A 17,856-nucleotide genomic window follows, 5' to 3' on the forward strand; every position below is an offset into this window, starting at 1 on the left:
TTAGCGCGGCCCTAGCAGCACCCACCCTCCTTGGAGGAGTTGCGGTTTCCTCCCCGGGCGTCTAACTTCACGCTTTCTGCCCTTCCCGCGTTCTTTCCACCCGACGCCGCCGCCTTCCCGTTGCGATCTTTCATGTCCAAAAAGATGTCCTTGGTGATCTGCTGAAACGCGTACTGCACATTCTCCTTTTCCTTCGCGCTTGTCTCGATGTACGAGATGCCGTGCTGCTGCGCCCAGGCAGTGGCCTCCTCCTTTGAAACCTGTCGCGCACTGCGGGCCTCGTCACTTTTGCACCCAATCAGCAGACACGGTATCCCCGGGAGAGCCTGCTGCCGCACACGCTCCATCCATTGGTCTAAATGGAGGAACGAGGGGCGGTGGGTGAGGTCAAAGCAAAGCATCACACCGTTTGCGCCGCGGTAGAAGGCGGTGGCAACCGACTGGAAGCGCTCCTGCCCTGCGGTGTCCCAGATCTGAAGGCGCACACGCTTGTCCATGTAATTCATCTGATGCATGCGAAAGTCAATGGCGATGGTTGAGGCGTAGTCCTTGTAAAAGACGTCCTCCGAGAGGCGCACTGTCAGGGAGGACTTCCCCACGCCGCTATCCCCAATGACAATGATCTTGAATATGTAGTCGCAGTCCCCTCCGGGGGCCGTGTGAGCGGCCATGGCGTTGCTTGCCTTATTTGTCTTGTTCTTGATTTCGTTCCCTTGACGTTCCCTTTGTCTTTTTTTCTTTTCTCTTTTCCCTAGCTGGTCGTCCTCTTTTGCTTCTCCTTCCGCTGTCTTCCTTTGCTCCACGTGTGCGCAAGCAAGCGGCAGCGGCGGAGGGGTTGGGCCAAGAAGAACACACGCGCGGAATATAACTTGCTGTGAATGCGGAGTGCGCCTGGCAGCTCTGCGGGGGCGAGACCGCGCGGCACGGAGGGCAGGAGGAGAAGAGGCAATGGCGCGAAAGAGAGCGGTGGGCAAAACTCGCAGACAACTGCCACGGCAGACGGGCGCAGGGAGTCGTGGAAGCAGGGGGAACCCGGCAATCCCGCACAGACACACCTCCACGCAGGAGCCGAGGAGGGAGGGGGGCGACTGATCGGCAGAGGGCCGCACCCGCAGTGCGAGGGGACGGGCGGCACGCAGCGAGAGAGAGAGAGAGAGAGAGAGGAGGCCTTCTCCCTCCTACACTCCCAAAGAAAAAAAACACGCACACGCACACGCACACGCACACGCACACACACACACACACACACACACGACGGAGGGAACAAAAAAAAGCGTAGTTTGGTGCAGTGCACCCAACATCCCCCGCAGCTCAGAGAAGCCTCATCCCGCACTCTCATCGCGACAAACACAGAAGCGAATGCATGCATCAAGCGCATGCGATGATTACCGGGGCCCTTGTCCTCAGATGACGCGGTGCCAGTCTCTGGGGTCCCCCGCAACCCCCGCACCCTTCCACGTGGTGGGGGTGCTGGTACTGGTTGCAAGGGATTGAGATGGGAGGACAGGCAAAACAAAGGCAAAAAGAAACAAGAAAAGAACAATTAATCCTTTCACATAGAAGCCGGGGGGAATTCAGAAAGAGACGCGATATGCATCTTGCTTGTCTCCCTGCCCGGTCGCACTCCACTTCCAGACGCTTCTACAGGGGGGAGGGGGGAGAAACAATCAAATACACGCAAATGACTTGAATCACATGAATGCATACAAACATCGAAAGAAAAAAAAGCCGAGAGAAAAGGAAGGAGCTTCAGTAGCGAAGACTGTTCCCTTTTTTTTATTCGTTTTCTTTCATTTTTTGCTCCCACTGTTTCTTCGGCTGGTGCTATTTCCTTCGTCGTTCTCTCCTCTTCCCCTCTTCGCCGTTTCGGCGGCGCTAAAAGGAACTACAGCAGCCTTTTTTAGGTTCGGCGCCGCGGTGGATTGGCCGTCCATCGCGTCCGTTGATGCCGCTGCGGCCTCCATCCACCGCCGGCGTCGTGTTCTGCGCCACGTACGTCGCTAGCTGCTGAAACGCCTCGGAGACGTTTGTGTTTTCCTTCGCGCTCGTTTCCAGGTAGCAGAGGCAGCCGCGGCTGCGCGCCCACGCGTCGGCCTCGCTCTTCTCAACCTGGCGTTGGCTCCCTAACGAGATGCCGCCGTCGTACGCGTCGGCTTTGTGAACAAGGTCCAGCTTGCACCCGACCAGGATGACGGGCGGCATCTTGGGACAGTTGGCCTCCAGGCGCTCGTACCACGCGTCGAGGTCCTCGAAGGAGACGCGGCTGGTGATGTCGAAGCAAAGCATGACGCCGTTGCAGTTCCGGTAAAACGCCGTGGTGAGGGTGACAAAGCGGTCCTGGCCGGAGGTGTCCCAAATCTGCAGCCGCACCGTGCGGGGCTTTTTCTCTAGTGTTGTGCTATGGCAGTACTTGAAGTCCATGCCGATGGTTGGAACAATGTCCTCATAGAATGTCCCGTCGCAGTAGCGCGACGACACGTTGCTCTTCCCCACGCCTACATCGCCAATCACTATGATCTTGTACGCGAGATCCTCTGACATGTGAAGCACACCGACGCGGCGGAAGATTTGCTATTGAATTTCTTTGTGTCTCCCCTCGCGTGGTGGGGTTGCCTGCTGGTTCCCTCTTGCCTCTTTGCCTACAGGCTTCGCCGCAACCACAAGAAAAAAAAACAAAACAACAAAAACTGGAGGCAGAGAGTGGAGCGTGAGAGGAGAGTGGGCAAACGCACACACACACACACACACACACATAGACAGACACACGCAACAAGGCAAGATGCCCCTGCACGTCGCAGTGCATGCTGAACGCACACTTTCACAAGAGGCGGCGTGGACGCCTCAGGCGGTTGGCGGTTGGCGGCGGCGCCTGTCATCTGTACCACGTCGGGTGCAGCTCCTCCAGCCGCTCCCGCAGGCACCGCACCTTTGGCGCCTTGTACGGCGGCTCCCGGACGACCAGCATGACGTTGTACACCGCCGCCGCCAGGAGCGCAAGCAGCAGCAGAATCATCGCCCCAACACGGATGGGGAAGAAGTGATCCACCACAACCGCATTCACCGAAAACTGCCGCTCTCTGCTGTACGGCGTCGCGGGCAACACGGAAGGCGGGTGCTCGCGCGGGGCGGAGATAATGCACCCGTACACGAGAAACGGCAGCGCAAGGCAGGCAACGCCGATGGGCAGCGCCCAGCGAGGCTGCAAGTAGGCCCCCACGGACGCGACGATAATTCCAAAAACAGTCACGAACAGAATGGCGAAGGTGCCGTCGCCGACACCAAGAATCATCTCTGCTTCTTCCGCTTGCCTCCCCAGCGCAGGGCCATCCAAGCGTGCACGCTGCTGCGCACGTCAAAAGAGGGGAGAGAAAGGAAGCCATGAAACAAAACACGCAAAGCAAACGAGGGCAGTGAAACAATAGCGATAATTAACAGACCGCCGTACAACAGGCCAGGCGGGCAAGCGGCTCAAAAAAAAAAAGGAATTCAATGACGTGTTATCGTTGGTGATGGTAAAACAAAAAAAAACAGAAACAAAAAAAATAGAGATATACATTCAGTGAAAGGGAGCATACGCACATACATACATGCATCAACGCGAAATAGGAAAATCAACAAACAAAAAAGACGACGTTACAACACATCGACACATACAAAGATCAATGTGCCCACCTCACATGACAAGCAGCTACCTGAACTGGTGGCGCAGCAAGACATTTCTATTGTGAGGAGCAAACATTGCAACTATTACTTTGACGTTTTCCTTTTCTTGTTCTTTTTCTTGTTTTTGTTCTTTGTCTTTTGTTTCTTTTGCCTTTGCTTTTTTTTTGCTTGGATTCCTGTTGCTGTTTGAATGTGATTACGGTTGTGGGGGGTCGTGTGTGCGCCCGCAGGCACAGTCTACATACAGAGATCCCAGTGCTTGAAGTAGTCTTCGTCCACGGCGTTCGTGTAAAGCTCATCTAATTGTTTCCGACGAATGTCGGCCGCCTCCTTCTGCTTTAGCTGCTCATTGGCGAGTTCCTCACGCTCGGCGCGGCGCTCACGCTCGCGCTGGCGCTCCAAGGCGTTCGCCATGCGCAGCTGCAGGTTCTCCTGCTGCCCCCAGTGCTTCTCCTCCTCCACCTCAAGCAGCCGCCGACGCTGCATGGCCTCTCGCTGCGCCGCCTGGTCTCGGTACAACTTTTCCTTCTCCTCCGCCGTCATTCCCTTGTAGCGCTCCGCCTTGACCTTTTTGCCGAGCTCACTCACCATGGTTTCGGTTTCGTTGAGGAAGTCGCCCTCTAGGTGGTAGCGAATCTCCTCCATCCCCTTGCGCGTGTCTTCCTCCTTGTCACGGATGGCCTCGCGACGCTTCTGCTCCGCCAGCGCCCTGTTAAAGTCGGACTGATTCTGCCGGGCGAGGCGGCGTTGCTCCGCAATGTTTTGCTCCACGTCGTATATGCGGCGGTTGACCTCCTCGTTGCGCTCGTCAAAGGCGTTGTTTGCCTCCTGCTCCATCCATTTCTTGGCGAGCTTCTCCTCTACCTGCTGCTGCGCCCAGTTCCGCTGCTGATGCTGCTGCTCCCGGCGCCGGTTCTTGAAGTCCAGGTCCTCGCCCTCAAACTTCTGCAGCGAGGAGACCCCGTTGCGGGGGTCATCGTCGCCGACACGCGCGGGCAAATCCTTCGCCTTCCACTTGGGGTCGTTGAGGTCCCACTCCCGTCGCATCTGCTTCTTCTGGTATGTCTCACGGTAGTCCTGCATGTCCTTTTCACGCCCAGTGCGAATCTCATTCACCTCCTTCTGCAGCGCCTGCGCGTGGCGGTCCATCAGCAATGCCTGGCGGTCGAAAAACTCATTTCGCTCCTGCTCAAGGCGCCGAAGGGCTTCCTTCTCACGCACCTGGTCGTCCAGGGCCTGCTTGTCGATTCCCATCTGCCGCTGCTTTGGGTCCCGCAGCCGCTCCGCCCGCTGCATCATAAAGAGCCGCTTCTTCGTTGTGGTGTCGAGAGGCCTCGCTGAGGACATCGTCGCGGTGAGGGCCACAGCGGGGGTATCCGGCGCCACAGAACTCATCTTTGCCTGCTTTCCTTTTTTTCCCCACCTTCTTTTCTTTTTGCCACGATAGAAAGACGGACAATGCAGGCGCTAGCGAAGCAGAAAGTAGAAGAAGCAAAGAGGGAACAACATTGACAACAACAACAAGGCGAAAGACTACGCATAAAATGTCGATAACGTTATCCCTGCACATTGGCGAGGCTAACAATGTGTCCGCCTGCGGGTTTCGCGCGTTTCCTCGCCGCTTTGGTATGCGTATGGAAATGAGAGAGGCGTGAGTAGATGCGGGCACAGCCTCCTTCGTTTGCCGCGCGGTAGACTTCTGCCTACGCAATGGGTTTAAATGTGAGTAGCGGTGATGGGGCGGAGCACTTGAAGCAGTACTTCCTCACGTTCCTGTTGACGCCCTTGCACTTGGGGCAGGTCCACAGCGTCACCTCCTTCCCCGGCAGCGGCGGGGGCGCTGGCTTGGGCTGCTGACACTTGTGGCACACAACACTCCCCCTAAAATTCATCTGGCCGCAGGGACAGGCCCAGTCCTGCGGGTCCTCTCCAGGCAGCGACGGTCGCCGAACACCGGGCGGAAGCGGCGGGGCGGGGGCGCCGCACTTGAAACACTCGCGCTTCGACTTGTAATTCAGTTCGCCGCACTGACACAACCAGTCGCCCTCGGCGGGCTCGCGATGCCGGGAGCGTCGGCCCTGGATGCGCCTCCCGAGGCAGCGCGGGGTGGGCGACGCCATGTACGCGCGGACGCCGCCGCCGTCGCTGCCGAGCCTGAAGGGCTGCGGTGGGCCCCGCAGGTGGCCGAGGAACTCCGTCGCCGCGAGCGCGGCGGTGCAGCGCCGCAGGCGCAGCGCCCCACCCACCATCTTTTTCATCTTTTGCTTTTTCTTCCCGGCTACCTTCTCCCCGCTGCTCCGTGTGGCGCGGGAGGCCAAGAGAGGAGGCAACCAACGGCCGCGACAACCCGCGGAGGAAGAAGAAGACGGGGTGGAAGGCTAAGCAGCAAAAGGCGGGAAACCCGCCACACAGCGCTGTGTGGCGGGCGTGGGCCGCGGTCGCAACAGTTGCGTGGCGACCACCGCCACCGCCGCCACAACGATTGGCAGAGTAACACGCGCAGCAGCAGCAGCAGCAGGAAAAGAGGAGGAGGAGGAGGAGGGCCACAGTGGCAGGGCGTGTGTGGGGGTGAGCGGGAGAGCGGGCGTCAGCAAAGGCAGCTTGACACAAGCGTTGAAAAGTGCTGAAACTGTTTTGTAAACAAGTTGTTGTTGTTCTTGCTCACTGCCTCACATGCGCTTGAGCCCAACAGCGCAAACGCCGCCCGCACTTCCGCGTCCTTGCCAGCCGCGAGGGCTATCCCCGCAAACTCCCCCGCCAGCTGCAGAAAGCAGTCCCCGTCCAGCGCAATCAGTGTTCGCAGCAGCGCCTCCACCTTCGAGGCGGAGCACTTCCTCGACACAACGACGTCAAGCGCCAGCCGCAGCAGGCGTGGGAAGAGGCTCGGGTCGGCGCGCAGCAACGAGCCCCGAACGCGTTCCCGGTGCTCCGCGCAGTCGCCCTCGGCGGAACACAACGTGCTGGTGAATGCACCGAGCGCCTCCGCGCTGAGTGACGCAAGGGCGGCGGAGCTGGCGACGTGATGACCGAGTGAAAACTCCAGCGTGTGGATGACGTGGAGCAGCTCCCCAACGGGGAGCTCGCAGAAAAACCACAAGTGCAGCTCTCTGAGAAGCTCCTCCGCGAGCATGAGGTGGGCCCGGGCAAGCTTCTCGTGGTGGCAGAAGCGGGGGCGGTCCACCAGCGCCATGGCCTGCCACAGCGCCGTCAAGCAGGCCACCAACGCCTTGTCCTCGTAGAGCCGCAAGACGCCCAGGTTGCAGTACCCCCCTGTGAGAATATTGCGTCCCGTGTGAAGCAGGATGCGCAAACACTTGATCCCCCACGCCTCGAGGCAGGCGTCCCCGGAGACTAGCGCCTTGCGCAGCAAGGGAGCGGCCGTGCTTAGCGCGTCACTGACGGCGCGGAAAAGATGATACCCCTCCACCCCGTTGGCACCAAAGTTGATGCGACGAAAGCGGTTCTCGGTGATTTCATTAATCAAACGCAGCAACTGCACGCCGCACACCGTCCCCGCCTGGCTCTGAAGCTGCTGCGTCAGGAGGAAAAGGCAGGGGGAGAACTGGCGCAGCAGCAACTTGTACTCTTTCTGCCCAACGCACGAGCGGAACACGCCGCGCCACAAACAAATGACACGCGTAAAGGACTCTGAGTGGCCGTCGGCAGGCATCGCCCCTGGCCGCAGGCACATGCCAAGCTCCTCATGCAACGGTCGCACGAAATCCTCCCAGGAAGACTCCGCCGTACACCCAAGAAAGTGCACCTGCGCCTTGATACGTGAGAGGTGGTACTGGAGTCGACAAAACACGGCAGCCTCCTCGGCCGTCCTCATCGCGCCAGCCTCAAGCACGGGTCGATTGCCGTGGAATTGTGGCAGCGTCCGCAACACCACCGCTGTGGAGGGGGATTGCGCCATCTCACTCAGGAGTTGCATGGCCTCAAACACAATAGGGCCACTGCAAAAGCAAACGCAGCTCATGACTTCATCCACCACCAGACCTAAAAGCAAAGTAGCAGGTGTTTCCGAAGTTTTCAGAGAGAACGCATGCCGCAACGATTCCCGCAGTTTATTTGATTCATCCATCCTATCAAGCAGCAGGATATGCCACGCAGCACGCAGGAATGCGAGGAGGGAACCGTGCAAGTGACGACCCGCTGCCGATGGCAGGGAGCGGGCAGAGGAAACCTGGCAGCTTTGCCTCACAACCCTCAAACACGCAACCAGTACACTGGAGTCCAAAGCACGCGCGTTGCGGCTAAAACGGTACGAGCTCAACCATGAACTGGCAAGGGTAACGATGCACGCCAGTCGCTCACACACACACGACAACTGCGGTGATGCGTGGGCCTCGGCCATTTTCAGTGCCTCCAACAGGGAGCATATTTCCTGAAGGAGATACTGCTCTGCCGCCTCGCCGCACAAACGCAACAGTTGAGAGACAAATTCAAACTCCATCGAAATGGCTTCCGCGTCAGCGTCCAAGATGTAATCCCCAAATGCGGGTGCCTCTCCATCAGTGCCAAACCGCTCCGCCTGCTCCTGGTTAGACATCATGTAGGCGAGGCACACCTCCGGCGCGAGCAGCTCGAACAAAGTGCAGCCGTCCTTGCAGTAAAACTGGGACCCTACCAGCTTGGCCCAAATGGACGTCAAGGAAAGAAACGCCTGCCGTGCGTGACGCCAGTTTTGGAAGCACAACTTTGTAAACTCGGCGAGGGCCCGCACCCACCGCTCGTAACACGGTGACCTTCGCAGCTCGTCAATCGTGAAGTTCGGCTTGATGCGGTTCAGCAACCTACAAAACTCCCGCAGCACCGCGGCCACCTCCAGGTGCGAGCGCGACTCCATGATGGACAAGGTGGCGGCGAGGATGGTGTTCATCCACTCCGTCTGTTGCTGGCGGGAGGCGTAGAGGGACGCACTCAGCGAGACAAGCGGCGTGAGGGCCTCGAGGACGTCGCAAAGGAACTTTGCGTCCGTCGTCGGGGCGGCGTAGACGTCGAAGAGCCGAGTCAGCAAACTCTGGTCCACGAGGTCGGCCGCCCACTCCAGGGGGAACTCAAACGTCATGACATCCTCCATCGGCTCATCGCAGGAACAGGTGAAGTCAAAGAGGAGAATTCGCCTCACCAGGGCCACCACGCCGCAAACAGCTTTCCACTGCGTGCGCTGCAGCCGCCGCAGGCAGTGCGAGGCGGCACGAAACATCGCAAGCAAACACCCATCGCGGAAGCACGTGCCCGTGCGCTTGTGACGGATCAGGCCGCGCCCCGTTCCATCCACGCGTTCCGTTTCGTCGATGAAGGCGACAAGAATGCCACACGCGAGGGCAACGCGCCCCTCCGAGAAGTCCGACCCCTCCAGCGTCAACGCGGCTGTGACGCGCTGGGGAAAGCTCTGCAGCTCCGGCGCGTCACAGAAGCCCTGCTTCACCACAGCGCACAGGAGCCGGGTGAGTACCTCCACGCTGGAGGCGGTTAGCGCCTCGTGCCGCCGCACAATCAACCAACTCAGGAAGGACTCAAGAGAGACGAGGTCGGCTGTGACAAACTTGGCGCCCACCAGCTGCCGCAGCGTCTGGGCGACAAAAAAGATGGCGTACGCCGAGGTGGATTCCTGCAGCACGGTTTGCATCAACGGCAGCCCCATCGCGGCGGCCACTTCGCCCCAGCCCAGCTCCGTGACAAGCTGCAGCGCTGCCTTGTCTCCCGCGTACAGGCGCGACGCGAACCCCTCCACGCCCTCAAGATCGCTGAGTCCGTTGCTGCACATAATCCCCTTTTCATGCACGCAGAAAGGGAGCTGCGCGCGGTGGCAGCAAAAAAAAGGGGGAAAAACAGTAACAGCAAGAGCAGATGCTTGAGAAATCCAAAAGGGAAACGAGGATGGAGGGCCAGAGACACACGCATACAAAGAGAGGGAAAGAGAGCGACAGGGCAACACGTCGGGAGAGGAGATAAAGCAGCGCCATGCACACGCAGAAACAAAAATAAATAAATAAATGGGGACCACGCATTCTCGCTCCCTCGTGGGTCTACGCACAACTGCCATTGTCGCGTCCATGATAAGCGGAGGGGGGGAGGGGGAGCAACAAGAACTAAAAAGCAACTACAAGAAGAAGAACAGCAGCAGCAGCAACAACAAGAGCGCAAGAACTGCCCAACACAAAAAGATAGAAAAAAAAAACGCACACTCGCCCAAAGTCAAACGGACCGTTCAAGAGGCATTTGCCGGAGACACATGCATGCCGGCGACCTTCCCATTTAGTACTCCAAGCGCAGTGGGTTGTCCTCGCTCGCTCGCTGAGCCGCAGGCACATGGTAGCCTCTAGAGATTACCTCCCTCCCATATGGTGTCTGGTGCAATCCCGCCTCCAACAAGGCAAGTTGCAGACGAACCCGTGGGTCGCGCATGACATCCTCCACGGTGTACCCGCGCAGCTTGCATTGCGCAGCCTCCGCGAAGGAAACGAATGGGACCTCCTGCTGGCTGGAGGTGGTGGGCTGAAGAACTCTTTCGGCGTCACACGTCACCCCAAGGCGCCGCTCGACACCCTTGAAAAAGGCCTCCAGTGTTCTTTGGTGCGCCCTATTCAACTCATCTATCTCTTCTTGTTGTTTCCGGCGTAGGCGACGCTTTTCCGCGTATTCCTTTTTCCGCTCCTCCACGCGTTTGGCGTTGTGCTCCTGCTGAATTGCCTTCTGCAGTGCCGCCTCCTCCGCAATCGCCTGCTGGACAGCACGCTCCTTCTCCTGCAGCTCCCGCTGTTGTTGCTGGTACACCCGCAACCGGCCCAGACGCTCTTGAAACTCCGCTTCCCGAGCACGAAGTACCTGCTGCTGCTTTTCCTCCTCCTCCATCCGTGTCGCCTCTTCTTCCGCGCGGCGCAATGCGTCCTTCGCCTCACGGGCCCCGCGAAGCCGCTCAAGCTCCTGCTGCGTCTTCGCTTGGCGTTCCTCACGCATTCTCGCCTCGTCCTTCATGGAGTTGCGCATCTGCACAATCTCATCCTCAGCCGTCATGGCCTTCTTAAATGACTCGAGCAGCTCCGTGGTCTTTTTATTGTACTGAAGTGTGACGGAGCGCACGTAGACGCGGTCTCGCTTCTGCCGCAGCACCTCATCCACGGCCCGTCGCGCCGCTGCCTTGGAAAAACGCGGAACGGCCCGCCGGACGCGGTCGCAAAGCTCGTCGGAGATGGCAGCTGCGGTGGCGCCGGATGCCATTTCGCCGTCGTATGTTTTTAGTAGCAGTGCAACCGTGCGCAGCTCGGCTGGGGTAAGCGTGGGGTCGCCCTTCTGCCCTCTGCCCGCCGCTGCTGCTGTCGCCGCCTGGGAGACGGCGTCTGTCCCCGCCGTCTGCAGCGCACTTCGGTACGTCTCCACCAGCGCGGCGTGTAGCGTCCCATCGCTCAACCCGCAGAGTCCTTCAAAGGTCTCCATCCTTGCCTGCACCAAACTCTGAAGCGCCTCCATTGCGGCGTCCTGGCCGCCTTCATTGCTCGCGTCCTCGGAGAGGATTTTTTCCGCCTCCACGGCTGTCGCCTCCTTCTTCTTCAGAAGCTCCTTGCGTAGCCCGGAGAGTCTTTTTGCAAGCGCCTCCAGCGTCTGCCGCGACGGCTCTTCTGCCTGTCGATGCAGCCCCTGCAGCTCCTTTCGCACGGACATGACACTTTCACTCAGGGAGTTCAAGAGTCGCATGGTTTCCGCCTCCTGCGCCGCCAATTCGCTCCTGAGCGACTCTGGCAGCAGGTGCGTGCAGGAGGCATACGCTTTGCCCAGGTCCAGCTCGCAGGAGACGGATTCCCGCTGGAGGGAGGCACACTCCGCAAGCCAGCGTCCCCCGCGCTTCACCGTTTCCGCAGTTTTCTTATGCGCGTCAATTTTGGAGTGGAGGCGATGCAGCGTCTCACTGTTTTGCCGCGCCCGCGCCCGCCACTCCTTGAGCGCCGCCTCCTGCTCCTCGACGGAGGTGGCAATGATGTGCGCTCGGTGGCGCAGCGCCGCCGAGGAGCTCGGTGGCGGCATCAGGCTGCACTACACACGGGGGCGAGAAGCAGAGGAAAAGGAGGGGGCACGGGAGACGACAGCGGCATACGTGGTGAGGCCAATGCAGGGGGCCCGGAACTGATACCCATGCATGGGCCAAAGCGGAGGGACAAAAAAAAAAAAGAGGCTGCGGCGGCTGCGGGGGAATTTACGCGAGGGAGTAAAAGAGTTCATGTACACACACACACACACACATCCTCCTCGAAACAACGCACATCCTCCTCGAAACAACGCACATGCCAAACGTACAGGGAGCTCTCGCGAGGAAAGGCTGTAAGGTACAGGAATGTATATATATATATATATATATATATATATTGAGCGAGGTAACGGGGGGAGGAACAGGAGCCGTAACGACTCGAGGGAAGAAGGAAAAAAGAAACAAACCATCAAACACAGCCAAATAATAACAAGCACCACACAGTACAACAGAAAAAGTAACAAAGCTCCATCGGAAATTATTACGTCCCGTGGAGAATTAGCGCGGAGCGGAGGTGCAGAGCGGCAGAGAGACCCACCCACTCACGCCCACCCCACCACGAAAGAGGCAAGAGGAACATTGCGACGCGACTACTTCGTTTTTGTTGTGCAGGGCTGCGTGAGAACAAGTTTTCCTTCCTGAGTTAGCTGGCAGTCCGCCCTGCCCGCAAGCAACTCCCTGCTTTCGCCAGATATACTCACTGGCAGCATCCTACGTATCTTTTCACGCGCCTCGCTTGTGCAGCAGCAGAGGTTGCGGATGCAGAACTCGGCCCACTCCACCATGCCAGGGTTCTCCTCATCGACGCGGGTGCTGGTGAGAATGGCCGAGAGGAGCGCGGGGGTGCCCACGATGGCGGAGCACGCCTCGCGGTTATCGAGGGTGAGGTTCGCCATCAAGCGGACGTGTTCGGTTCGGTAGCCCTCCTGGAAGAAGGCAATTTCGTGCTCGCACGGAATACTCAGGGCGTCCGCCACGTAGGCCAGGACGTCACACTCCAACAAATACATTTGCAGGGCCTTGACCAGCCGGGGGTGGCAGACCAAAATGAGGCAGAGCAGCTCCACGGAGGAGTGGGACAAGTGGGCCCCCGTCTCCAACCACGCCTCCGACCCGTCGCACACGTCCTCCACGCTGCTGTTGCGTGGAATACTGTCAGAGGCCGTACCCTCTGCGGGGGTGCTACCCGCCGCGGCGGCGGCGGCATCGTCATTCCCGACGGGGCACCTGGACGAACGATGCCTCCGTGTCCGGCGCAATATGTGCGGCGCAACGTGCAGCGCAAGGTCAGCCATCCGCCGCAGCACGCGCTGTAGGTGCAGCATCTCCTCCCCCTCCTCGCGCTTGGCTTGAAACGCCGTTTGGTCGACAGCCTGCTCCAGCTTAAACTTCAGGGCGTAATTGCGCAGCTCGGCGTCCGTCTCAGACAACATCAACAGCGAATCTACCTTGGCGCTTATCAGCCGAAGCACCTCGGCGTCGGCCTCCTCGATGGAGGCGTCGCGGCAAGACATTTCCTTCCTCTTGTGCCCCAGCGCGTCGGGAAGAAAGACACTGAGACGTAGAGACAGAAAGAGAGAGGCAGAAGTAAAAAAAAAAAAGCAGTTAAAACAACAGTGCAGGGGAATACAAAAACCATAAAGAACACACACAAATTGTGCGTATGCACACGCACATATATACTTCCACAGAAGGGCATTTCATTTCCGGCGTTTGAAATACCACAACCCTCTCACACACAACGCCACTATCTGCTGTAGCGGCATTATTCAGGGCCGCGCCCCGCAGGACGTGACAGTCATGTGAGCCAAAGAGAAGGACACACACCAAGAAAAAAAAAAAACCGAAGCCGCGAACCCAACGCAACTACTTCGTACGGAGGACACTGTTTCTCTCCAAACATCGTGCCAAAGCCTTGACACAGCGTTGCAATGGCATGTGCCTCCTTTCCGCGAGGCTCGAGATGCCCACGCGACCTATGCCCCCTTCTCTCTTGTAGCTTGCGCCTGCTGTGGGCCAGCAATCCCTGCCCCTTGCGGGGCACTGACACCCGAGTGCCGCACTGCCACCTCCAACGCATCCTTGCAAACGACAGCATCGGCCCCACAGAGAAGCGCCTCTGCTTCCGTGGCCAACTTTATAGTGCGCGGAAAGGAAAACACCCAGACACACGACTGCCCCCGCGGAACTCACAAGCAGAACACAGGAGAAGCTGTCCAGCAACGCTGGCAGTAAAGCGCAACTTCACTACATCCATCCTTGAGGCGGCCGATGCATCGTCCCGCGATAGCGCTGCGACGCCGCCGGTTGTGGCCGCATCGGCAACGCTTAGCAGAGCGCACTGCCGCTTAGAAATGAGGGCCACGCGACCGTTTCCGGCTGGCGAGAAGCGCAGCGCCAACCTTTGCGTCAAGCCCCCATCCATATCGCGCGCCGGCGCACCCGCCCTCACAACGGACAGTGGTGAAGCCGGAAGCCTGAAAGAGCCGCACCGTGCCGTACTTCAAGGCAAGCAAAAGTGGATACTGGTCCCCCGCTGTAGGCAAAGCAATACTGCACACAAACTCTGGCCCGCACCTCAAACGTTTGAAGCAGGCAGTTTCCCCGGGAAACCAACATTGTCCATCCATGCTCCCTTATTCTCGAAGGGCACGCAACAAAAACTTCACGGCACACATGAAAATGAGGCGAACCCCACGGCACAGCAAGGGGCAGATGCTCCAGAAGCGTCTTGGCGTCCACGCGTTTGCACGGATCCACGGAAACAGCCACTGAGAGCAGGGAACAAGCGTCCAAATAGGACATCAAAACACACTGTACAGCCCCATCATAGAAGCCTGTAGACGGAAAAAAAAAAAAGAATTCCCGTCAGGGACGGGGTGAGCAGTTACCACGTCATCGGTGCATGTCAACGGGCCTGTGTCCAGCACCAAGACGCAGGCAGAGGCTGTGTCGGGTTGAAAAAAAAAGCAGTAACCCTTCGAGGAATGGCGTCCTTAGACTCGTATTGCAGCCTGGGAGTCGTACCGTCGTGCGCCATCTGCACGCTGCGGCTGCCATGGAAGAGGCACCTCCGCCGCCCAAATTGCAGTTGTATAAGTGCAGCAAACGGCACAACTCCTCCGTGCCCGCGTCGTGAACGAGGGCGGCGGCACCCGGAGTTGACTCGGGGCTGCCAAAGACAACGACCTGCAAGGCCTTCTGCAAACTCCCTGGACGTGCAGCAACCAGATCACACCTCTCGAGCAACGACCAAGTCGAGAACGAATTCGGGATGGACGTGGCGGCATCCTGGCCCAGTTTCTCAACGTCGTGAAAGCAATGACCCAAGAAAGAGCGACACAAAAGAGGCGGCCTCAATCAGCTGCTATCCCACCCGAACCTTAAATAGAAGCACCTTCAGAGGAGAGAGAAAGGTCGCATGCATCAGGGGCCGTGGGTTGTCAGCCGACACCAAAGCTAAGCAACACGTCAAGAAAAAAAAAATTGGCTGCTGGCGTCTCCGACGCATCGATGACGCCTTTTCTGCCCCTTAAAGGGGATGCGGCGAAGAGCAGCAGAGGTCAGGCATCAACGCTTTTGCAAGGTGGGACGAGGCACGGCGACGGGCAACATGGACACGCGGGAATCCAATGCGTTTGGACAGGCCGACCCCTTTGAAAACGAGGTCCCCCTCCCCTCCGCTCCCCGTTGAAAAATTCCCCACTGCCAGCCAACCGCCAAACCTCACTGGAAGCCCACCACCCTGCCACAAGCTACCGGCCCTCCCTCTCTCTCTTTCCGCCACGGAAGAGGAGGCGGAAACACAAACAATTTAAATGAAATTCCCTCCTACAATAATTTGACCCATTCCGGATTGAATACCTATCTTTTGCTCCCTCCGTGGGGCGGGCTGGGAGTATTATTGTGCGCGGTTCCCTCAATACGATGCGTGAACTCTCTCTCCTCGCCGTGGGCACATGGGTGGCGTAACGGGCCTCGCCTCACGCATCCCACGTGGGATGCGTCCCAACGTCACACCGCGATGCACAGACGCCCGCACACGCAAGAAGAGGGAGAGTGCAGCACGAGAACAAATTCAATAAACGTGCAGAATGACAGATAATAATCACAGTCATAAAAGGACCAAACATTCAACTACCCACAGCATACCACACAATCACAGCCCAAACTGAAAAGACGGGAGGTATGAACGCCCCCTCACACCCATCACAGCGGTGGCGTATTTCCCTGCACTGCATGCCTCGTGAGTGGGCCATGCCAATTCCTCGCCTCCATGAAGCTTATAGAATTATTTAGATCGATTATTGAAGCGTGACGCAACACCTGGAGTTGAGGACGAGGATGGTATGGAAGGGGCATCCTTCACCTCCTGCAGTTTCACTCCTGACGGGTTCGCCTCTAGAAGAGCGCGACCCGGCCCATCAACGTAGTACTTTGGGTTCGGGCATGACGGGACCTCGCAGTAGATGGGAAGCGTAGCCACCCAGTCACCCGAGGCGCGAAACTTATGCCCACAGGGGCACTGCCACTCCCGCTCTTCAAAGAGTTTACTTGTCATCTGCAGTGCCTGGTTAAAGGCGTCCTTGAGTGTGGGCGGGGCTCCAGACGAGGTGGTGAGGGCATTGCCTGCCTTTTGTCCCGCCTGACGCGAGACGAACGTCTTGATTTTGCCAAGCATTTCTTTTTTTTTCCCTTCACGTGGGGGCACACCTACCAGAGAAGCAGAAAGACGCAATAGAAGAGGCAGCGACGGCGGCAGCAGCAGCAGCAGCGGCAGCAATGAGGGCAGCAGCGTACCGAGGCAGCGCCCGGGCCTTACACACGGCGCGCCTCATCAGCAGGAAGCACGCGGGGAAAGGCGGGGGGTGGAGCCAAACCGCGTCACCTCGCGGCTCCACCCTTGCCAGCTGAGGGGAAGAAAAAGTCATAACTCCACTTGGCCCGTGCCCAAGCACGCTGCGCGCTCACGACAAGAACGGACCTGAACGGCACACGCGTCCGCCCCACCTCTGACCGCCTGGCAGCCTCCAGCTCCTTCACGTCAATTGCATACGGGTGACGCTGGCATCGACAGCACCGTCGGAACATCACGCACAAAATACCACGCCACACCCCAGCCACGCTTGTGCCTTCTCCCAGCAACTATGTTCCTTCCCACCGCCACCACCGCCAGCAGCAGCGGCAGCAGCAATTGCGGCAACAAACCGCCAAGAAAAACAAAGAGCAACACCAAGAAGAACACAAACGAGATCGTAAGAGAAATACCAAAATGAGAATTCGTAATCGTCGCGGAGGGCGCCACAGCTCACATAAATCCAAAACAAAGCAGCATACCAAAAAAAAAAAAAAAGGAAGGGAACAATAGGGGAAAATGCCCTCACAAAGAAGCATATGAAAAAAAATTATTAAATTTATTTATAAGAGCTGGGGCAATTAGCAATGACACACGTCGAATGCGGTGCAAAGCAGCCAGCCACAGGCTTCGGTCGCTGATCCCCGTGACCTCAGGAAGGAAATCTGGTCCAAAGGGGTAACAACTTCCCTGCAACAGCGCAGCGACTTCACACCGGCCTCACATGTCGCTGGAAAACAAACACAAACACGTCCAACTTGTTATACCAGACGAGAGACCCGTCACATTCACGGAAAGCACAAGTCTCCGACAATGTCTACCACATACATACACACACACTGTAAAGTCACAGCAGCATCACGCAACTGCACGCTAACCTCGCCTTTTAGCAGCCCCCAAAGAAAGGCGAACACACGTAACGGACAACGAAAAAAAAAAACCCTTCAACTCCATTGGGTATGTAATTACCCCTCCAAACTCATTTTCATCCCCAGAACAAAACATTAATAGTTCATGATGAGATACCCGGACCGCAATAAACGCGGAACACAGCGATGGGATAGACGGCGGTTTCTAGTGCGCCGTGGAAAACGGGGGTGGGGACCCTGGCATGGAAATAACACACGCGCCGCACCACGCAGGGAGGAGTGCCACATTTCTGCGACACTCGCCCCCCGCCAAAAAAGAAAAAAAAAAAACGGGTATTCACCTGCAACGAGTGGCACGGAATAACAGAAGAAGAAAAAACAATGCTATTGGTCCTAATTTAAACAGAGAGTGCTAGACTGCTTTTCCGCAGAGAAGGGCG

General features: G+C 58.0%; 10 protein-coding genes across 10 annotated transcripts, besides 12 other annotated features; 1 reads left to right on the forward strand and 9 right to left on the reverse strand.

The window, feature by feature from the left end:
- Positions 1–11: 11 nt before the first annotated feature.
- Tco025E_00569 (rab1 small GTP-binding protein) lies at positions 12–671 on the reverse strand (the record flags this gene model as incomplete). The annotated part of the gene is made up of 1 exon (XM_029367509.1): positions 12–671. The coding sequence occupies one exon, from the start codon at positions 669–671 to the stop codon at positions 12–14; it is 660 nt and encodes a 219-aa protein (XP_029232401.1).
- Positions 672–1,137: 466 nt separating this feature from the next.
- Positions 1,138–1,166: a microsatellite.
- A 33-nt stretch (positions 1,167–1,199) lies between these two features.
- Positions 1,200–1,251: a microsatellite.
- A 624-nt stretch (positions 1,252–1,875) lies between these two features.
- Positions 1,876–2,541, reverse strand: Tco025E_00570 (small GTP-binding protein Rab7; the record flags this gene model as incomplete). Its single annotated transcript, XM_029367510.1, has 1 exon — positions 1,876–2,541. One exon carries the CDS (start codon positions 2,539–2,541, stop codon positions 1,876–1,878), a length of 666 nt encoding a protein of 221 aa, XP_029232402.1.
- A 182-nt stretch (positions 2,542–2,723) lies between these two features.
- Positions 2,724–2,772: a microsatellite.
- Positions 2,773–2,872: 100 nt separating this feature from the next.
- Tco025E_00571 (uncharacterized protein) lies at positions 2,873–3,289 on the reverse strand (the record flags this gene model as incomplete). Its single annotated transcript, XM_029367511.1, has 1 exon — positions 2,873–3,289. The coding sequence occupies one exon, from the start codon at positions 3,287–3,289 to the stop codon at positions 2,873–2,875; it is 417 nt and encodes a 138-aa protein (XP_029232403.1).
- Positions 3,290–3,514: 225 nt separating this feature from the next.
- Positions 3,515–3,543: a sequence feature (A-rich).
- Positions 3,544–3,744: 201 nt separating this feature from the next.
- Positions 3,745–3,833: a microsatellite.
- A 67-nt stretch (positions 3,834–3,900) lies between these two features.
- Tco025E_00572 (flagellar protofilament ribbon protein) lies at positions 3,901–5,058 on the reverse strand (the record flags this gene model as incomplete). The annotated part of the gene is made up of 1 exon (XM_029367512.1): positions 3,901–5,058. One exon carries the CDS (start codon positions 5,056–5,058, stop codon positions 3,901–3,903), a length of 1,158 nt encoding a protein of 385 aa, XP_029232404.1.
- Positions 5,059–5,366: 308 nt separating this feature from the next.
- Positions 5,367–5,912, reverse strand: Tco025E_00573 (uncharacterized protein; the record flags this gene model as incomplete). Its single annotated transcript, XM_029367513.1, has 1 exon — positions 5,367–5,912. One exon carries the CDS (start codon positions 5,910–5,912, stop codon positions 5,367–5,369), a length of 546 nt encoding a protein of 181 aa, XP_029232405.1.
- Positions 5,913–6,148: 236 nt separating this feature from the next.
- Positions 6,149–6,205: a sequence feature (GA-rich).
- A 45-nt stretch (positions 6,206–6,250) lies between these two features.
- On the reverse strand, positions 6,251–9,436 carry Tco025E_00574 (Importin-beta, N-terminal domain-containing protein; the record flags this gene model as incomplete). The annotated part of the gene is made up of 1 exon (XM_029367514.1): positions 6,251–9,436. The coding sequence occupies one exon, from the start codon at positions 9,434–9,436 to the stop codon at positions 6,251–6,253; it is 3,186 nt and encodes a 1,061-aa protein (XP_029232406.1).
- A 316-nt stretch (positions 9,437–9,752) lies between these two features.
- Positions 9,753–9,820: a microsatellite.
- Positions 9,821–9,927: 107 nt separating this feature from the next.
- On the reverse strand, positions 9,928–11,691 carry Tco025E_00575 (coiled-coil domain protein; the record flags this gene model as incomplete). The annotated part of the gene is made up of 1 exon (XM_029367515.1): positions 9,928–11,691. The coding sequence occupies one exon, from the start codon at positions 11,689–11,691 to the stop codon at positions 9,928–9,930; it is 1,764 nt and encodes a 587-aa protein (XP_029232407.1).
- Positions 11,692–11,888: 197 nt separating this feature from the next.
- Positions 11,889–11,907: a microsatellite.
- Positions 11,908–12,001: 94 nt separating this feature from the next.
- Positions 12,002–12,030: a microsatellite.
- A 252-nt stretch (positions 12,031–12,282) lies between these two features.
- Tco025E_00576 (uncharacterized protein) lies at positions 12,283–13,206 on the reverse strand (the record flags this gene model as incomplete). The annotated part of the gene is made up of 1 exon (XM_029367516.1): positions 12,283–13,206. One exon carries the CDS (start codon positions 13,204–13,206, stop codon positions 12,283–12,285), a length of 924 nt encoding a protein of 307 aa, XP_029232408.1.
- A 417-nt stretch (positions 13,207–13,623) lies between these two features.
- Positions 13,624–14,535, forward strand: Tco025E_00577 (uncharacterized protein; the record flags this gene model as incomplete). Its single annotated transcript, XM_029367517.1, has 1 exon — positions 13,624–14,535. One exon carries the CDS (start codon positions 13,624–13,626, stop codon positions 14,533–14,535), a length of 912 nt encoding a protein of 303 aa, XP_029232409.1.
- A 1,448-nt stretch (positions 14,536–15,983) lies between these two features.
- Tco025E_00578 (uncharacterized protein) lies at positions 15,984–16,373 on the reverse strand (the record flags this gene model as incomplete). Its single annotated transcript, XM_029367518.1, has 1 exon — positions 15,984–16,373. The coding sequence occupies one exon, from the start codon at positions 16,371–16,373 to the stop codon at positions 15,984–15,986; it is 390 nt and encodes a 129-aa protein (XP_029232410.1).
- A 65-nt stretch (positions 16,374–16,438) lies between these two features.
- Positions 16,439–16,488: a microsatellite.
- A 377-nt stretch (positions 16,489–16,865) lies between these two features.
- Positions 16,866–16,885: a microsatellite.
- An 842-nt stretch (positions 16,886–17,727) lies between these two features.
- Positions 17,728–17,746: a microsatellite.
- Positions 17,747–17,856: the final 110 nt, after the last annotated feature.

This window comes from Trypanosoma conorhini (genome assembly GCF_003719485.1).
Source record: "Trypanosoma conorhini strain 025E chromosome Unknown Tco_14.4_contig_00013, whole genome shotgun sequence".
In the NCBI taxonomy this organism is placed as follows: Eukaryota; Euglenozoa; class Kinetoplastea; order Trypanosomatida; family Trypanosomatidae; genus Trypanosoma; species Trypanosoma conorhini.